The sequence below is a fragment of the Solea solea genome, chromosome 4, assembly GCF_958295425.1.
Source record: "Solea solea chromosome 4, fSolSol10.1, whole genome shotgun sequence".
NCBI classification, from domain to species: domain Eukaryota; kingdom Metazoa; phylum Chordata; class Actinopteri; order Pleuronectiformes; family Soleidae; genus Solea; species Solea solea.
In genome coordinates this window covers 21,513,648-21,529,794 of record NC_081137.1, presented here as the reverse complement: position 1 = coordinate 21,529,794, position 16,147 = coordinate 21,513,648, and the positions used below count along the sequence as shown (strand labels likewise).

General features: G+C 41.9%; 1 protein-coding gene across 2 annotated transcripts in view; it reads right to left on the bottom strand.

Moving 5' to 3' along the window:
- Nucleotides 1-14,932, bottom strand: part of cpeb4b (cytoplasmic polyadenylation element binding protein 4b) — a 29,371-nt gene extending 14,439 nt beyond the window's left edge. The window contains exons 1-3 of one of the 2 annotated variants that reach the window (XM_058626966.1): nucleotides 14,478-14,932; nucleotides 12,450-13,687; nucleotides 3,745-3,835 (exon numbers count right to left, since the gene is read on the bottom strand). In XM_058626966.1, the coding sequence (XP_058482949.1) occupies nucleotides 3,745-3,835; nucleotides 12,450-13,640 (1,282 nt within the window). In that variant the 5' untranslated portion in view covers nucleotides 13,641-13,687; nucleotides 14,478-14,932. The remainder of the gene's footprint in view (nucleotides 1-3,744; nucleotides 3,836-12,449; nucleotides 13,688-14,477) is intronic. The other variant, XM_058626967.1, reaches the window with a different exon arrangement.
- Between the last annotated feature and the right edge of the window lie 1,215 nt (nucleotides 14,933-16,147).

The window sequence follows — 16,147 nt, the reverse complement described above, 5'->3', positions numbered from 1 at the left end:
TAGATTGTTGTTAGTTGCTTTTTTGAAAAAAGTTGCGGGGGACGGTAAAGTTGGCGACACTGTTGTTTGCTTTATGGTAACTTTTATTTTCTTTCTTTATTTATATCCTCTTCTTTCCGCTGGCTCCATTTCTATGATTATATACATTGTACTGTGCATATGTACTACGGCTTTTTGAGTAATTTTGGGGTGTTTCGTGCGGATAGTGACAATTCCAAAAAACATGCCGTGTTTAGCGACAAAGAAAAAGATCTTTACGCTTCGCTCCGTTTCAATGTGGACATGGCCTAAGCCTCAAGTCATAAATATACACAAACTATTTGCTAGCACATAGGCACACAGACATACACGCACCCACACAAATACATGTTTTGATGCCAAGCCTCAAAGTTATGCGAGGCCCACTTGCTGCAGAGAAATAATGAGATGAAAGAGCTCAAATAGTGCAACCATTGTTGTATGCATATGCACCGCCCTGTGATTGGTGCATTCCAGTGCCTCAGTCACATGGAAATCTACTGGCCCCTCCCCCACACCTTGTCTATTGAGCCCCACAGTAGTCAGTAGATGTGGTGCATAGAACCAGAACTGAACTCCTAGGCCACAGCATCCAGGGCCAACGCAACAAAACTGTCAGACAGATTTTCAGTGTGGATGTTATCTCCCATTTAAACATCACTCCTTTAACTGACTGTCAGTAAAGCATTCGGGTAAATCCAACTAAAATCAGACACGCCCACAAAACCAACAAACCCTGATTAGCTTATGAATCCAAACTACACATAAAACACACACGTTTATCTCCCTCTGTCATTTACTTTGGTCATAATGTGACACTAGGTGCACACACAAAAGCAAAGTCTGGGCGATCGGTACATAATGCATAGGTTTTTCATTCTGTACGCAGTACATGCAGGCACATCACATCCCTGTGTGTCTGCAGGCTCATGTGTGCCCACTCCGTGAACCCTCTTTGCATGCTGCCGGCCACATTCGTGTTCAGTGCGGCAGCGGTTGAAGCACATGCACAGACCGAGCTCTATGTGGTGTGTGTGTGTGTGATGGCTGAACAGAGGGACTCGTTCTGTCAGTCAGAACAATGCTGGAAGCAATTCAAAGCCCCTTCTACAGTAGACATTTTGTCTCGCCCATTCCCTTGCTTCATCACTTTCACTTTGTTTAATAACTTCTGCCGAATTGAACCGATTTGTGCTCTACTTGTGTGTGTCGCTGTGCTCGTGTGTTCATGCTGTGTGCATGCATATATACGGTTGTACATGTGACAGTGAGCAAGAGTCAGTCGGCCTGGAGAAGCATCAGCGCTAAAAGAAAATGGGGTGTAATTATGTTTTTCTTTGTACTTTGCAGTGAGGGGCAAAAAAGAGAAGAACTCACTTAAAGTGCCAAATCTGGACTACAATTATGAATACAAGTAATAAACAGAATACTATTCTGTAGCTGACGAAAGGTTGAAAGATAAAAATGAATTAATTCAAGGTAAATGTTAGAAAAATAATGATTCACACATAAAAATAAGCAGTCTGTTTTTTTGCTTTTAATGCCACGGTCTTAGATCTAACAGTCACTGCAATGTGCGCCAGCACAGTTAGAGCTAGGATACCAAAAATGTAGGTCATGACTTTATTTGTCTATTAACACTAAGGGTAGATTTACTTAGGCTTGACAGCAGAATATTAGATCACAGCTGGATGAGACAACCTGGTGGGTGTGAGGCTGAAATAAATATATAGGGTATAAAGCGAAGTGTCTGGTGCTCTGACTTCTCGCTCTGTGCGTTGTTATGGTAGTAAAACTGCTGCTGTGTTTTTTTTTTTGTACAACACATCAGAATGTATCCATGCACTCTGATTAAGAGTTTATCTCCCTTTTCCACTGGTCAAAAAACCTGCTAACACACCTGCTACACATCTGGCTTTTGACACCAGGTAGAATGCACTAGTGTGTTCATGCTCTGCTTTATTTTGGCAATCCAAACACTGACTCTGCACCTTTCCCTTTGCAGCATTATGACACACACTGAAGTAACTGCTCTGCCTCTGCTTGACTTGAGGGAGGGACTTGAGAGAGACAAAGAAAGAAAGAACGTGTCCACCTCGTACCTCCTGATAAAAACTAGGTGGCATGTTTGAATTTCTTGTCAGTTACATTTTGAGTTCCATGTTTCCTTTGAGCTCATAGAAAAACAAAAATGAACAAACTAAACTAATACGACTTGTCATGTATCGTTTGGGATCTCGGGTTAGACGGGGAAATTACAAAGAAGTAGGGCTGACATCTGAAACTAGTCATGTTCCAGCGCTCCACCCAGCTCCACCCTTGAGAAGTGAAATGTATTTCCTTTCCAGGAATTATCATTAACAGAACTGCTCCTACAAGCTAGCCAAGTCAGTTAAGCACTTCAATAAACTATTTCTGGGACCTGTGCTGTCAGTCATTCATGGCTATTCACTTTGGCTATTCACTCTAATCAGTGAGCAAAGTCAATATTAATTAAATATCAAATGGATGACTCCTGTAAACCTCTACTGTATAGTGTAAAGTACATATATGTGTTTAAAAAAGACATCCATAATAATAGAATCCATAGTGCATAAATACAAATACTATAGGCTGGTTGAGTTTATAACCATGGTGTGCAAACCATTTCTCCTTCAGTTTATTAAAAAAGTGTTACTTCTTGTGATGATTGACTGTGTCGTGTGAAGTTCTAGTTGTCAGTTATTGGTAGAACCGATAATAGAAATGTACATTTATGTATATCATAGCTGTGCCAGACTTCTTTGGAAGTAATAGATTTAAAAAAAAAAAAAAAAAAATGTACGATCGACTAAAACAGATGGCTGAGCAGCTCTGATCATTCAATCCAACAATGGCTGATGACTTTATCTATCCGTCGATTATTTTTCTCGATTAATCGTTTGGTTCATAAAATATCAGAAAACCTTAAAAAATGTTGATCGGTGTTCGTCAAACCTGGAAATGATATTGTTCTCAAATGTCTTGTTTTGTCCACAAACCAAAATTATTCACTTTTAATGATTTCTTTGTTATCCAGAGCAAAGAAAGGAAGAAAATACTCACATTTAAGAAGCTTAAACAATCGGAAATCTTGTTTTAAATCATGAAAAAGCTTCAAACCGATGAATCGATTATCAAAATAGTTGATTAATTTAGTAATCGATTAATAATCGATGAATCGGTAAGCTCTAGAGGACAGAGGTGTGAGCTAAGAGCTGCACAGACTGACCTTTTCTCATATTGTTGATCATAACACCAAAAGAAGACATGAAGGTGAGATGTCTGCTGCGTGGGGGAGGTGAAGTTTCACTGCTAAAAACTGGCATTGTTGTTAGATTGTGAGTAAGTGTGAACGTGCACGCAGTTACCGGCTTTAATATAAGTGTAAAGCTCATACAAGATGCTCCACAAACCTCCTCATCTCCCTATTTATGTAGCATTCATGTCGTTGGACTGTCATTTTAGACGACTTGGTGGGCTTTATGATCAACTTTGGTGCTTTAGTTACATTTTTAAATGATGTTGTTAATCATTATTCAATAATTGTGTATGAAAAGTGTTTTCCATACCAAAATAGATTGTGCATGGATCATGAGGGGGTGAAATCAACATTGATTTCACATTGATTGATTTATACACACATGCTCAATTAGTTGTCGTGCTACTTAGTGTTCCATGTTTAGGATTGACGGCAAACAACATCACCTTTCAGAGTGTCCTGCTCGGCTCTCATGATGTCAATCAGGGAACTCTCCAGAGTGTTCATGTTAAAGCTGTCAAATGACCTTGTCCGTTCCTACAGAGAAGAGGAAAAAGAAGAGACACACCTTTTAATTCTATAATCCTGCTGACTCAAAGCATTCGTGCATTGTTTTTCTATGTGTAGCAGTGAACAGTTGACGCGTGGGACAATCCATATCTATTTTCATATTTAAATACAACAAAGAAGGAATCAACACAAGAAGATGAGGTGGCATGCGCACAGGAAATGTTTTTGTGTGCGTGTGTGTGTTTTTAATATTCTCACTGCACCAAGGTAAGCCATTCATAAAATTAATAAAAGCTTTCCGAGGCAGGAGCAGCCCGACACTCTCCCCATTATTTATGATGGGTTTTAACTTCACAATTCCAAAAGATACAATAATCCTTTATCGGCGTCTTTCTGCATCGCTGTGATAAATGCAATGTCAAGGTGCTGCTAGGATTTAGATGCTGACATTTCAGTTCCTGACCTGAACAGAAAGACTGACAAACAAAACACAATTAGGAGTGAGTCCCAGTTTCACACGAACACCGAGCAAATTTGAATTTACATTTGGTACAGTTGGACGCACTTTATAATGAGCTCGAACAACACGTCAAGTGTGTGAATAATTTGAAAATGGGATTTGATAATGCTAATCAGCAAAAATGTCACTTTTTAAAAAAAATGTTGCCTCCTTTTCACGTTTATTTTTGTGTCCGTTTAAGTGAACATTCTACCCAACGCGCTCACTCATGCGGTGAGGCAGCGTGACAGAAGAAAACACTAGACACAAACCAAGCCAGGCAAATTCTTGAGCGACAACATTTGTTACCCTGAACAAGGGCACCCGCGGCATACCAGTCATACTGAAAATGTTTTGCATGCACACACAAATGTGTGTAAACGCACACACCCATCCATCCACAGTGTGTATACACACAAAATATGTAAGCACGCCACAAACCCGTGCCCAAACCCAAACACACTCGTACATACACTTAGTGTTGCGCTGATAAGGCTTCTGTCTGAACTCCGCCTTAACCAAAAAAAAAACATGCCGTTTCTGTCAACAAACTGATAACCTCCTAATTTCCTTCTGTTCACAATTGCAAGCTGACTCGCTTAGAAAAAGCCCTAACTCCATTAATGATATTCTTGTAGAGATTATTATAGTGTTGAGGACCATGAAGCCTGTGCTAAATGTACCCATGACTTCACGTGCTTGACTGTCTCATCCTCTCCTCTACCTCTTCCCCTGGTTTACCAGTTATTCTCCGGTGTGTGTCACCTTAAAAGCAGAAATTCATTTTTTTTTAAAAGTTCTCCATTCCACGTTCATGTGTCACACCACATAGAGTGAATGACTCCTCTGGTCACGAGGTGTTGTGTGAAATGTTTAGTTGTGTTATTGTTGTGTCTGGTAACAAGTTAAAAGATGTTAAAAGATAGACGTGACAAAAACATGGTGATCAAATAAATGCTCCAAACCTATCAATAGCATTTTACTGAATACACAAAAACACTTATACTATACTATACACATTCACGTTTGATCAGCTCAGTTTTTGCTATGGGACTATTCTGGAAATTGAGATTAACTTTTACTGCAAAACTACTTATTCGCAAACTTAAAAATAAATAAACCAGTCATGTTTACGTGGAGATGTCAGGAAAGATGTTTTCTGTCAATAGTGCCGCATACTTAAAATTCCATTCATCATAAAGTAAGTAAAATGTGATTATTGTGACTAAAGACACCACATTAAACACAATAGGAATAAACTATGATGGCAACAATTTAAGTGGGAGGAGGCAAAGATAACAGTGCAATCAGAACATACAGGAATGATGAAGAAACCCCATGTGATCAATTTTGCTTTTCAGCTGATTGCTAATGAACAAGTCATGTGCAACAAAACTTTCCAAAAGTGTCAACCTGTACGTAACCTGTTTATAATCTGTATCATCAGTCACTCCTATTATGCACTTCTTTGTCTTTCCAACAAATGTATCTAGGCCTACCCTCTAGTATTTATCCAGCAACCAGGTCAGGCCACACCCTCACAACAAACTCTAGGCCAGTGTCTGTGGAGATCAATCTAAAAGCAAAACCACTTGGGAAAAAAGCTCATATATGTTACTATTAATGGGGTCAAATGCGGCTGTGTCAGTTTGCAACACGAACTATGGTGTAGCAGGCAGGCAGGCAGCTCACTTTTTTTTTATCTCCTATCTGTGGTGTCTACAGTGGCTCCCCAGAGTCAGTATAGATACCTCATGAGCCAAAAACTGTGGTTGGATGTCTGGCAACACTTGCAGCCAAACTCACCAGCTGCAGCCAAAATCTTAACCAGCACTGAAGCAGATTTCTCACACTGACTAAAGGAACATACTGAAACAGTGATGGCATGGTCGAAGAACACACCCAGTAGACGCTCACCCTAAAAACAAATATCAGCGCAGGGATAGGGGCCAGGCTGTGTCTAATATTTTCTCATATCCGCCTCAGTATCTCGTGGACTTAGACCACTGCTTCAGGTCAAATAAACCAAATCACTCAGAGAAGAGGAAAGCAGAAATAAGTGAGGGGCCGGTGACGCTGGCAAGTTGAGGATGTATCCTCGTACAGCCAGGCAAACAAAAACATAATCCCAAGGCAAATGTATCGCTAGTATCCATCTACTGCATTTCAACAGTATACAATGCCAGTTTATGTATCAACTAATACATTTCGGCTGATGTAGTAAATTGCAGGGTAATCCTATTACGGTGTTTCAGGAGAATGAGAATTCATTTTGTGGACTGAGCATGGCAGGCTCGGAGCTTAGCTGGTGCTCTGCAGTTGCTAAGCATTAGTCTGGAGACTATAGCACACACAGTGATTAATAATCTAAATCGTGCAGCCCTCACTTTCTTTCTCTGCCTCTCTCTCCCTCTCCCTCTCAACAACTGGCCAGCTGACCAGCAAAGCACACATCTGACAGATTGTAGGCCATGTACAAATACACATACGTGGTCATGGTCACTTGTCACAACCAGAGACGCAAACACAGAACCACAGATTAGCTGCAAGCACTACACACACACGGTACAGGGTAGTCCATGTCAGTGTGCATCTATAAAGGCTTGCCCATACTCACAAGGTCATCGGTGTAAACACGGTGAGACATATTTCATCATTTACAGATAGCAGCGAAATGAACCCCAGTGTGCCCAGACAATAAAAAATAATCTGGTTCAAGACGGTAAAATGATTGAAAATCAGGACAAATATGTTCTGACTGACTGTCAATAAAATTATGGATTGATTTGCAGCACCTGTGTCCATTCCTGACCGCTTCACCCTGAATCCACAATTGTGCGCTGAACTAATATTAGTGTAACCGAATTGCACCAGTATAAACGCATCATTAATTTTTGAAAACATCCCATTAATTAAAGAAAATGAAGCACATGCACAATGACTAAAAGTCTGCCAATACACAAACATAAATGTAATGGTGTGTTCATGATTGATTAATACGTCAACTTTTTTTCATTTGACGAATAAAACATCACAGCCGAAACAATATTGAAACCTTTCAGAACCACGTTTGTTTTACCGCAACGGTGAAAATGTAAAGAGAAAATGTTTGAAATAAAAAGCAACCTCCAACAGATTTTAATGACAAGTAGCGAAGCAAAGGATGATTAAATAGAGAATGTTGTACGTGATTAACTCGACCATTAATCTTCCACGTGACCTGCCTATTCATGAAAAATGGAAGTTGAGGGGGAGTGAAAGAGTGGAGAAAGTTACAGGGTTAATGACAAAAGAATTAGGTGGTGCAGTGTGATTTTTTTTAATCTTTTTTTCATCGATTACAAAAGCTGCAGTTTCCCACCTTATTTTTGTGCTTCTAATCACATCCCTGAGCACGACACGGGAGAGAGGAAGCCCAAAGCAGAGACGGGAAAAAGGAAAGTGGCAGATGAAAGAAAGGTGATGATGGAGAGCGGGAAAACAAGTCGCGAGGTAAGGCCAAGTATAAAAGGAAAAAAAGAGAAGAAAAGAGGGCAGGAAAGGGAAGCAGGTTGAGCTTTTGATGCTTGTGATAATGCTCCTTGGTCAAAGTATTTCAAAGGCTTGCTTTGACATTAAATACCCCCCCGAACTGTCAAAACAACCTTCTACCCACTAGTGCGAGCTGAATGGCTGAATAGTATGTGTACATGTTTACATTGGGGTGTGACGGAGGTGGAGGTGGAGGTTATAGCATTGCCCAGGGATATACTGTACAATCAACTGGCTTTTTTATTGTATGCAATGAGACAGGCTAAATACAGTGTGACACCTCGATTAAGACTCTGCTTTGTTTTCTACCTTTGCTGAAGACGTACGTGCAGAAGCCATAGACAAACAGGCTGCTTTTCCAGAGCACTGAGGGTGTGAGAAAAGCACAATAAGGCCGTATGAGCAGCAACTCATTGTTTGCCAGCCTTATCTTTTGAAGAAAGAAAGCAGCTTTTAAGGAACATGAGCAATGCCATTGAGTAACTTTTTTTAAATATGAAAGAATTGCGACAGCACTGAAAATCACTGGTTTTCAAACAGATGTATGGGCCGGCGCTATATGAAAGCCTGTGTTATAGGTAAGCTACATAAACAACGGGGAAATACCTGTAACCATCAGTTATCCTGGTAACTTATTGAGACAATATCCTGTGCAGGCTTACTTGCCTTTGGCTTTAGCAGGTTATTAACATAGTCGCTGGCCAAATCTCCCAGTACAAATCAGCCCAGTACACCTGACACAGCAGCAGGAATTCATTTAACTGGCGCGGAGGTCGGAGAACGTGGAAAGAAAAATGGGTGAAATAACAAAAGGCGAGGAAATGGCTTCCTGGCATTTAAGAGAACAATTATCTGAGCTAAAGCTAATTACCAGCTGACCGATGCATTAACGGTTAGCGGCAGTGTGCCTGGTCAGGAGTCCATCACAAGGGCTAAAGCCGCTCGGTCTAATATTGCTGTTGCAGCAACAGCCCTGAACATCTCATGTGTCATGGTGCTGTACACCATTTTGAATAAACAAACCACCAAATGGAACTCTAAACACCAAGAAAGCAGGCAGAGCGAGGTATCTCTGCCTTACAGTCTCTAAGACAGCAACAGCTTCAGGAGAAGAATACTGCTGTGATCATATCAACTGAATTAGAGGAAATGTTACACATAAGATTAATTAAATGGAGAGAAGTGCCAGTGTCTTCAGGGATTGAAGTAACTTTGGTGGCCCAGTGACAACAGCAATTCTAGAGCAAAGGCCACTGTTCCTTCATTTGTTGTGCCCATGCTAAAATGAAAGCTATGTGAGGCAGTTAGATCAGGCCACTGAAAGAGTGTGACAACAGTTCCTCATGGGGTATGTTTAGTTCTGAGTTACAGGAGCTACGGCATTTCAATTACCAAACCTTAAAGGGGGGGGGGGGGGCTGCCTTATGTGAGGCAACATGCGTCATCAGTCATCTGAATAGTACATGATCTCTGATAGTACATGAACACTGACAAGCAGCGCTGTGAATTAAAAGTGGTACAACAAAGCTATTGGTCAAATGGTGTCGGCAACAGCAATGGTGATAAAATGGAAGTAAATGAAAAGGAAATGGTCGGCATCAAAATCGAAAACAAAACCGACACAGACAAATGAACAGAGGTGGTATCTGACGAATAAACCAGACACTTGGTTGCTTGTGTAATGATATAGCTGTAACAATTTATCGATTATTGGTCGATTACTAAATTAATTGCCAACTATTATGATAGTCGATTCGATTTGAGTATTTTTCAGCTTCTTAAATGAGAATATTTAATAGTTTCTTTGCTCCATATAACAAAGAAATCACTAATATTGAATAATTTTGGTTTGTGGATGAGAACATCATCATTTTAAGGTTGAGAAAACACAGATCAACACTTTTCTACATTTTGTGGACTTAACAACTAATTGTTTAATTGAGATAATAATTATTCATTAATTACGACAGTAGACGATAGTTGAAGCCCTAGAAATGACAATAGTTTTGTAAAGTGAAGGCAATGCTGCCACCTGATCTGTACATCCCACCAAAATGACACATTTTTCAATTCAGTAACAACGGACAAGAACAATATCATGAAAAACTTATATTTGGTTCACAATTTGATTAACTTAACTATTATTTACAGACACGTCCTTCTATCGCAAGCCGAAAATAACACCTCAGCAACACCTAATTTCCAAAATCATATGACGTGAATACTTCCCAGAAGCTGCACTGTATGATGCAAGTCAATATTTAAACACAGCGTAGGCAAACGATTGAGAAACATGACTGAGTGGAGAGTGAGGTGAGGTTATTTGCTTGTGTGGTCAAAATCCTTCAGTTAAAACGTGTTATAATTATTTCTATGTTCTGACAGCAATCACTGATCTAGAATGATTGGCCAGTGACATGGGTCTTTCAGTCTCTGTTAGTAAATCTAGGAGGAATGTTGTGTATACCACACTGTTCAGCAGTAGTAGAGGTAGTCCTCTCTGCTTATGTGTTTTGGCTGTGTAGTCGTGATTAAATCAGGTTTGTAAGAGGAATGCGACAACATTACTGACACCGAGTTTAAATTAAAAATCCCAATTCATGCTAACCTGTACTGCTCCCTGGTTCTGGAGGAAACTAATAATCCCAAATCTAATAGTTAAGAGGCCATATCACAGCATTCTTACCAAAAAGGCTATTCTTCGCCCTTCCTCCATCTGCCCTTGCGGTATCAATGGGGCCAGAAGGACAACGCTACTTGAGCTGATCTGATTGAACTACAAAAAAAAAAAAAAAAACATACTGCAGCAACAGTAATGCTTGCTTTAGACCTAAATCTGATGGGGATGTAACAGAAGGGATTGGCCGCTGCTCAAAATGGATGAACAATCACAGTTCTGCTCAGACAAGAGGTACTAATGAAGCCCTTTTTATTTAACACAATTATTTACCAATGCAGACTGTGATTTCTCATTTATATATTTTTAAATATACTGCTTGTCGTGGCTGACACAATACACAACATTCTGCACTATTTATAATTAGAATGAGACTCAATAATGGGGAACACATCATATATAAAACTCACCCTATGACTAACTACACTAAACCAGCTGTTATCTACTGTTAATTTCTGCTCTGAGGTAAACTTTGCTACTTACTAAGTCTAAAGTCCTTTACAGGTTAGCCTGTGGTGTGAAGATAAGCAAATACTTGAAAAATGTCGAACCAAGTATAACTTACTTAAATTTTAACTGATTAAATTTAGGTGTTTGGAGGATTTTCCATTGTTCTGTAAAAAATATCTGAATAAAGACAAAAGACTTGCCCAAATGAGTGGGCAGGGTCAAGAAGTAGCCTCCACAGTCAATTAGTAATGTTGTTAAGACGGTAACAAAACACTGAAAGAAAAGTAAGCAATCACTCAGACAATTTAAAAGTATCTATTCCATTTCAAGATGACATTGAGAATTGATTGTATCGTGATTATTCTGACAGATCAAGCTGCCAATAGATGAACAGGAACATTGTTTAAAGATAAGAAAACAAAGAATATGCTTAGTACTGAAAGAAATCTCTCATCACGTCAACAGGCTGAGCTGGGCAAATAGCAACCTTCCTTTCTCCACCCCCGACCGCCTTGATTCGACAATTAATCATAAGCTGGATCAATAAAAACAATCCATCTCCATGCTCCTTTCATCTTCTTTCATTAGTTGTATCGGCAAATTCAACATGTGACAATACCGGAATTTAAACCGTCTTAATTGTGTGTGTGTGGCTCCAGTCATCAAAATTACAGTTAGGCAATTTGAAAAGGAGTTGCTAGGCTTCCAAAGCCATGACTGCTAAATAAAGCGTTAATCCTGAAAAAGTCATTAGGCTCCATTTCACAGAATAAAATAGATTGATACCTCGTCACAGGGAGGGAGTAAAAAATAGAGCTGTGTCCATCACTTCACAGTATTACCTCTGTTATCTCTTTTTGTTGTTTCTGAGTGGAAAAATAAATCCCCTGATGATGTCTCCTTGTTCACAGGTTCATCTATCTTCTCATCATCTGTCTTCGGGGCCAATCCATTCCCATGATTATTCTCCTAGCACATTCGCTCGCTTTCCCAATTTCTAACCTCTTTCTCCTATTTCCACATCCCTTCTCCCAATCTCCTTCTCTCCATCACTGATGCCCTCTCCACTCCCCACAGCCCCCCCTCATCCATCCAACCCCCCAGCAGCGAGTATACGTGGCACACACCACTGCAGTGACAGAGCCACATTAGTCATCATCAGGGACATACAGCTGTAGAAGTACCGAGCCCAGCGACTGCTTTCTGTTGCTAACACGGTAACAAATATATCATGTAAATCCATGCCTTCCCCCATCTCTAAAAATAGCTTGTGATACCACATACTGAAACAAAATCAACAGCCAACATGAATGAAATATAAATGTTTAATAATTTGGTCAAATAGCGGTTATAACTCTAAAAATGTCCACATATAAGACATTAACACGAACTATAAGAACAGGAAGGAAAACGGTTATAAAAAGGAAATGAAGATAAGAATTATCACTAAATCATACAATGCAGCTATTCAGACACACACTAACCTGAAAGGGGAAGATGTTGTCACTGCGGCCAACTCCATCATCCACCCAGGACTTGGGGTTGAAGCCTGCGGGACTGTTTCGGGGGTACTTCTGGGATGCCACGTGGTTGTTAGGGAAGGTCTTCTTCAGTGGAGAGATAGAGTTGATGGGTGTCATCCCACCATTCAGGCCTCGGCGATAATCTCTGCCCTGAGAGCCTCCCCAGCCACCACCACCACTACCATAGCCTCCTCCAGGACTCCAGGAGGTGGAGGAGCCAGGGGAGGGAGAGGGGCTCTGGTAGCTGGCTGGACCCCAGGGAGATGGGGGCTTGTTCAGACTGTTAGACAAATGTGGCAACTGGTTGAAGGCCGGATTCCTGTGTGGAAAGGGCGGTGGAGGGTGTGGAGAGGCCGGAGAGCGCCGATGCTGCTGGTGTTGGTTGTGGGGGTGTTGGAAGTGGGGGTGGGGTGGGGGAGCAGGGTGGTGCTGGGACAAGGCCGCCGCCGGTCCTATCTGGGGGGAGAAGTTCCCACCAAACCCTGGACTGACATGGTGTGAGAAGTTCTGGAACAGCAGGGGCCCATTATTAGCAGAAGCCGGATTGAAGAAGCTCACGTCCTCATTAATGATGGTCGATGGTGCCGGTGGAATGGCAGCAGACCAGTTGTTGAAGCCAGTAAGTGACGATGAAGTTGTACTGGACTGGACCGGGCCAGTTCCCCCAAGACCAGACGTCTCCTGGTAATCAAAACCTGTCAGGACTGGAGACTCAAGACGTAGCTGCTTCTCCTTTCCGTTACTTCCTTCAGATGTCCCGTTGTCTGTCTTGGCGTCCTCTGACCGTGCCTTTTCTAGTTCTGAAATTATCCCACCTCCACTCCCACCATCTTGGTGACTCCCAGGAGACAACTGCTGTTGCTTTTCTTGCGTTTCCTGCATTTCCTGTTGCTGTTGTGCTTTGGGCTTCTCTGTTCCCCCCAGGATTTCATCTTGCACACTGTTGTGGGTGGCAGAGGCAGGGAAGAGCCAGGGAGAGCCTCCCGTGGTGCCATTCCCTGCAGCTGTGGTGCTGTTTATGAAAGCAGCTGGGCTCTGCGACACATTTTGATGGTGGTGTGGGGGCTGCAGATGCGGGTGGATTCGGACCGGGAACGCAGACTTGTTGCCAGTGTTGTTTTGAACTAGGACTCCGAACCCGTAATCCCCCATTTGTTTTCTCCCCCCACACACAAATGCTATCCTGTGATCGTTTGGTCCTATTGAAAGAAGAGCACACAGAATGGCATGCAGAGTTAGCAGTCAGCCCATCCACTCTCAATCAAGGAATTTACAAACAGCTATGTGATTGACAGACATTTTCGAGTAGCATTAAAGACCCTTAACGCTGACTACCTCAGAGAATAAGCAGACATTTGACAATCATTCAACATAATGACGAATGAGTCCATTCTTGTGAACTGAAACACCTTAACTTATTAATTTAGGCAGTTGACAAAAGCAAACCAGTTAACATTTCATCTTTAGCTAATTATAACCCCGTGACGTTGCCAGCTCATCTACAGCTGAGTTGCTGGCAGCCACCACAAGAACACACACACACACACACACACACACACAAATAGGAGCAGTTTTCCTCAAGCAAACCAGTTGGCACACAAGTCATGAGCCACACTATAACGTCAACGAGAACAGCGTAATGCGGCATATACGTGAATGTCGAATATATTACACTTAAACGCCTATTTACGACGAAAACCACTCGACCTTATTTGACAGCTGCCAGTCCAACCTCTGAATAGATCAGATATGGACTCCCTACACTCGGTTTAGCTGCCTGAAATGCGTCAAATGCGCAGTGTCACACTTTACAGTATATTAATAAATCTTTAAGCCGTCGAAGTCGAGTGGTTTGGATAAAGCGAGTGTGTTAAATAGCCAGCTAACGATTTCTATCGTCGCTGATGTTAGCTAGCTAGCTATCAATCGTTAGCACGAATGCTAGCTAGCCGCACCGGCTGCTTACGAGAGAGTAAAATGTATTTTCACCTTCTGATCACCACCTTCGACCTTGGCGATGTCTTTGTCGAGATCTTCCTCTTGGTTTGAGAGCGAGGTGCTGTCCTGGAGAAGATGAGTGCGACCGGCAGAGCTTTTCAGAGGCTGACTCGCACAGTGCAGTCGGTCAGCTTTTTTTTTTCTCTCTCCCTTCTCCTGACGTGTCCTGCCTGCTCAATGACACAGCTCTCTCTCTCTCTCTGCTGCCTGTGATCTGTAACGTATCACCGAGCAGCTTTGTTAACGTGGCAATGTGTGAAATATATTCGGCCGCAGTTCTTTGAGCCAGCCTTATTCGATGGGGTTCATTGTTCGTTTAATTTCGGTTATTTTTTTCTTTCCGCGGAGAGTCCTCTCGAGCACCTCCAGTCGATTCCAATACGCTTCTTGGCTGCCCCTCTCTCCTGAAACCGACCGTGGCCGAATAACAGCGACAGTTCAGCCGAGACACACTTCCGCTTCTAGTACCGCCCCCTCGCCGCTCTGAACACGCCTCTGAGAGCCACACCTCGACGTGTGATTGGACGCAGTACCGGCAACCTCGCCCGATTTCTTCATCATTTAACAGCCATGCGCCAATAATACACCCATGCTATCGGTGGGCTCTTCCCACTGAGGTCGGAATCAAAAGGAAAAAGGAAGAGAAAAAAAAAAAAAAAATCCCCCTCTGCACGGTCTTGTCCTTTCACGATGCAGCCGGTATCAGGTCGTGAGAAAGCTGAGACTCCCCCCCCCCGCCCCCAATCACGAAGGGATGGCAGTGCCTCAGGAGAACAGCATCCGTGCACCATGCATCATGATCTAATGCTGTCTCTGTGCACAAGTGGGAAATATCTGTTAAATACATGAAGATATGTGCCACAGCAGCAATTATTTAAAAAATAATATGTCCACTCAGTCTCAATATTGAATTACTGCTGCAGCAAGTGAAAAATCCACACCAAGGCTGCTCATTTTCAAGATGTCAAGACAATCCCAGCGTGGAATGACCCACCGAGCGCTACGAGAACAGTCTATCTTCAAGAAGCTCTTGAAGACCCAGCTCTTCCAAGACCATCTTCTGTCCTTGGCACTTATCTTACCCCCCTCCCCCATGCACAATCTCCTTCTGCACTCTCAACCTCTGTCAATCCACTGTTCCTATCTTGTGGATTTTTTTCCAAGACTTCTTCTATGTAGCTTATTCCTCTTAATAATGTAAATCTGCTAAATGCAAATTTGACATCTGCATTTAACCCATCCTTATTACACACAAGCCAGGCACAGGAGCAGTGGGCAACAGGGAGCAGTGAAGGGATTGGTTGCCTTGCTCAGGGGACCGTCCTAGGATTGATTGAACCAGCAACCTTCCCATTATGAACCCAATTCCTTTCACATATCTCCACCAAGCTACACAGAGCAATATGCATTCATTTTTAAAGCAATACAGACTTTTTTAGCCCAGTGCTTACAATATTTTATTTTTAATTTTTTTAATCAAGTCATATCTTCCTTGGGCCTATATCAATGACAATTTAATCCAAATCTGACCTTTATTTTCCAAGTTAAACTGCTCACAGTCCGACAAACAGATTGTAGCTTAACCACAATACAATTTGTGTTCATTCTTGTAATGGCATCACATACACACACATTGGCAGTGGCACCAACAGACAGTCATG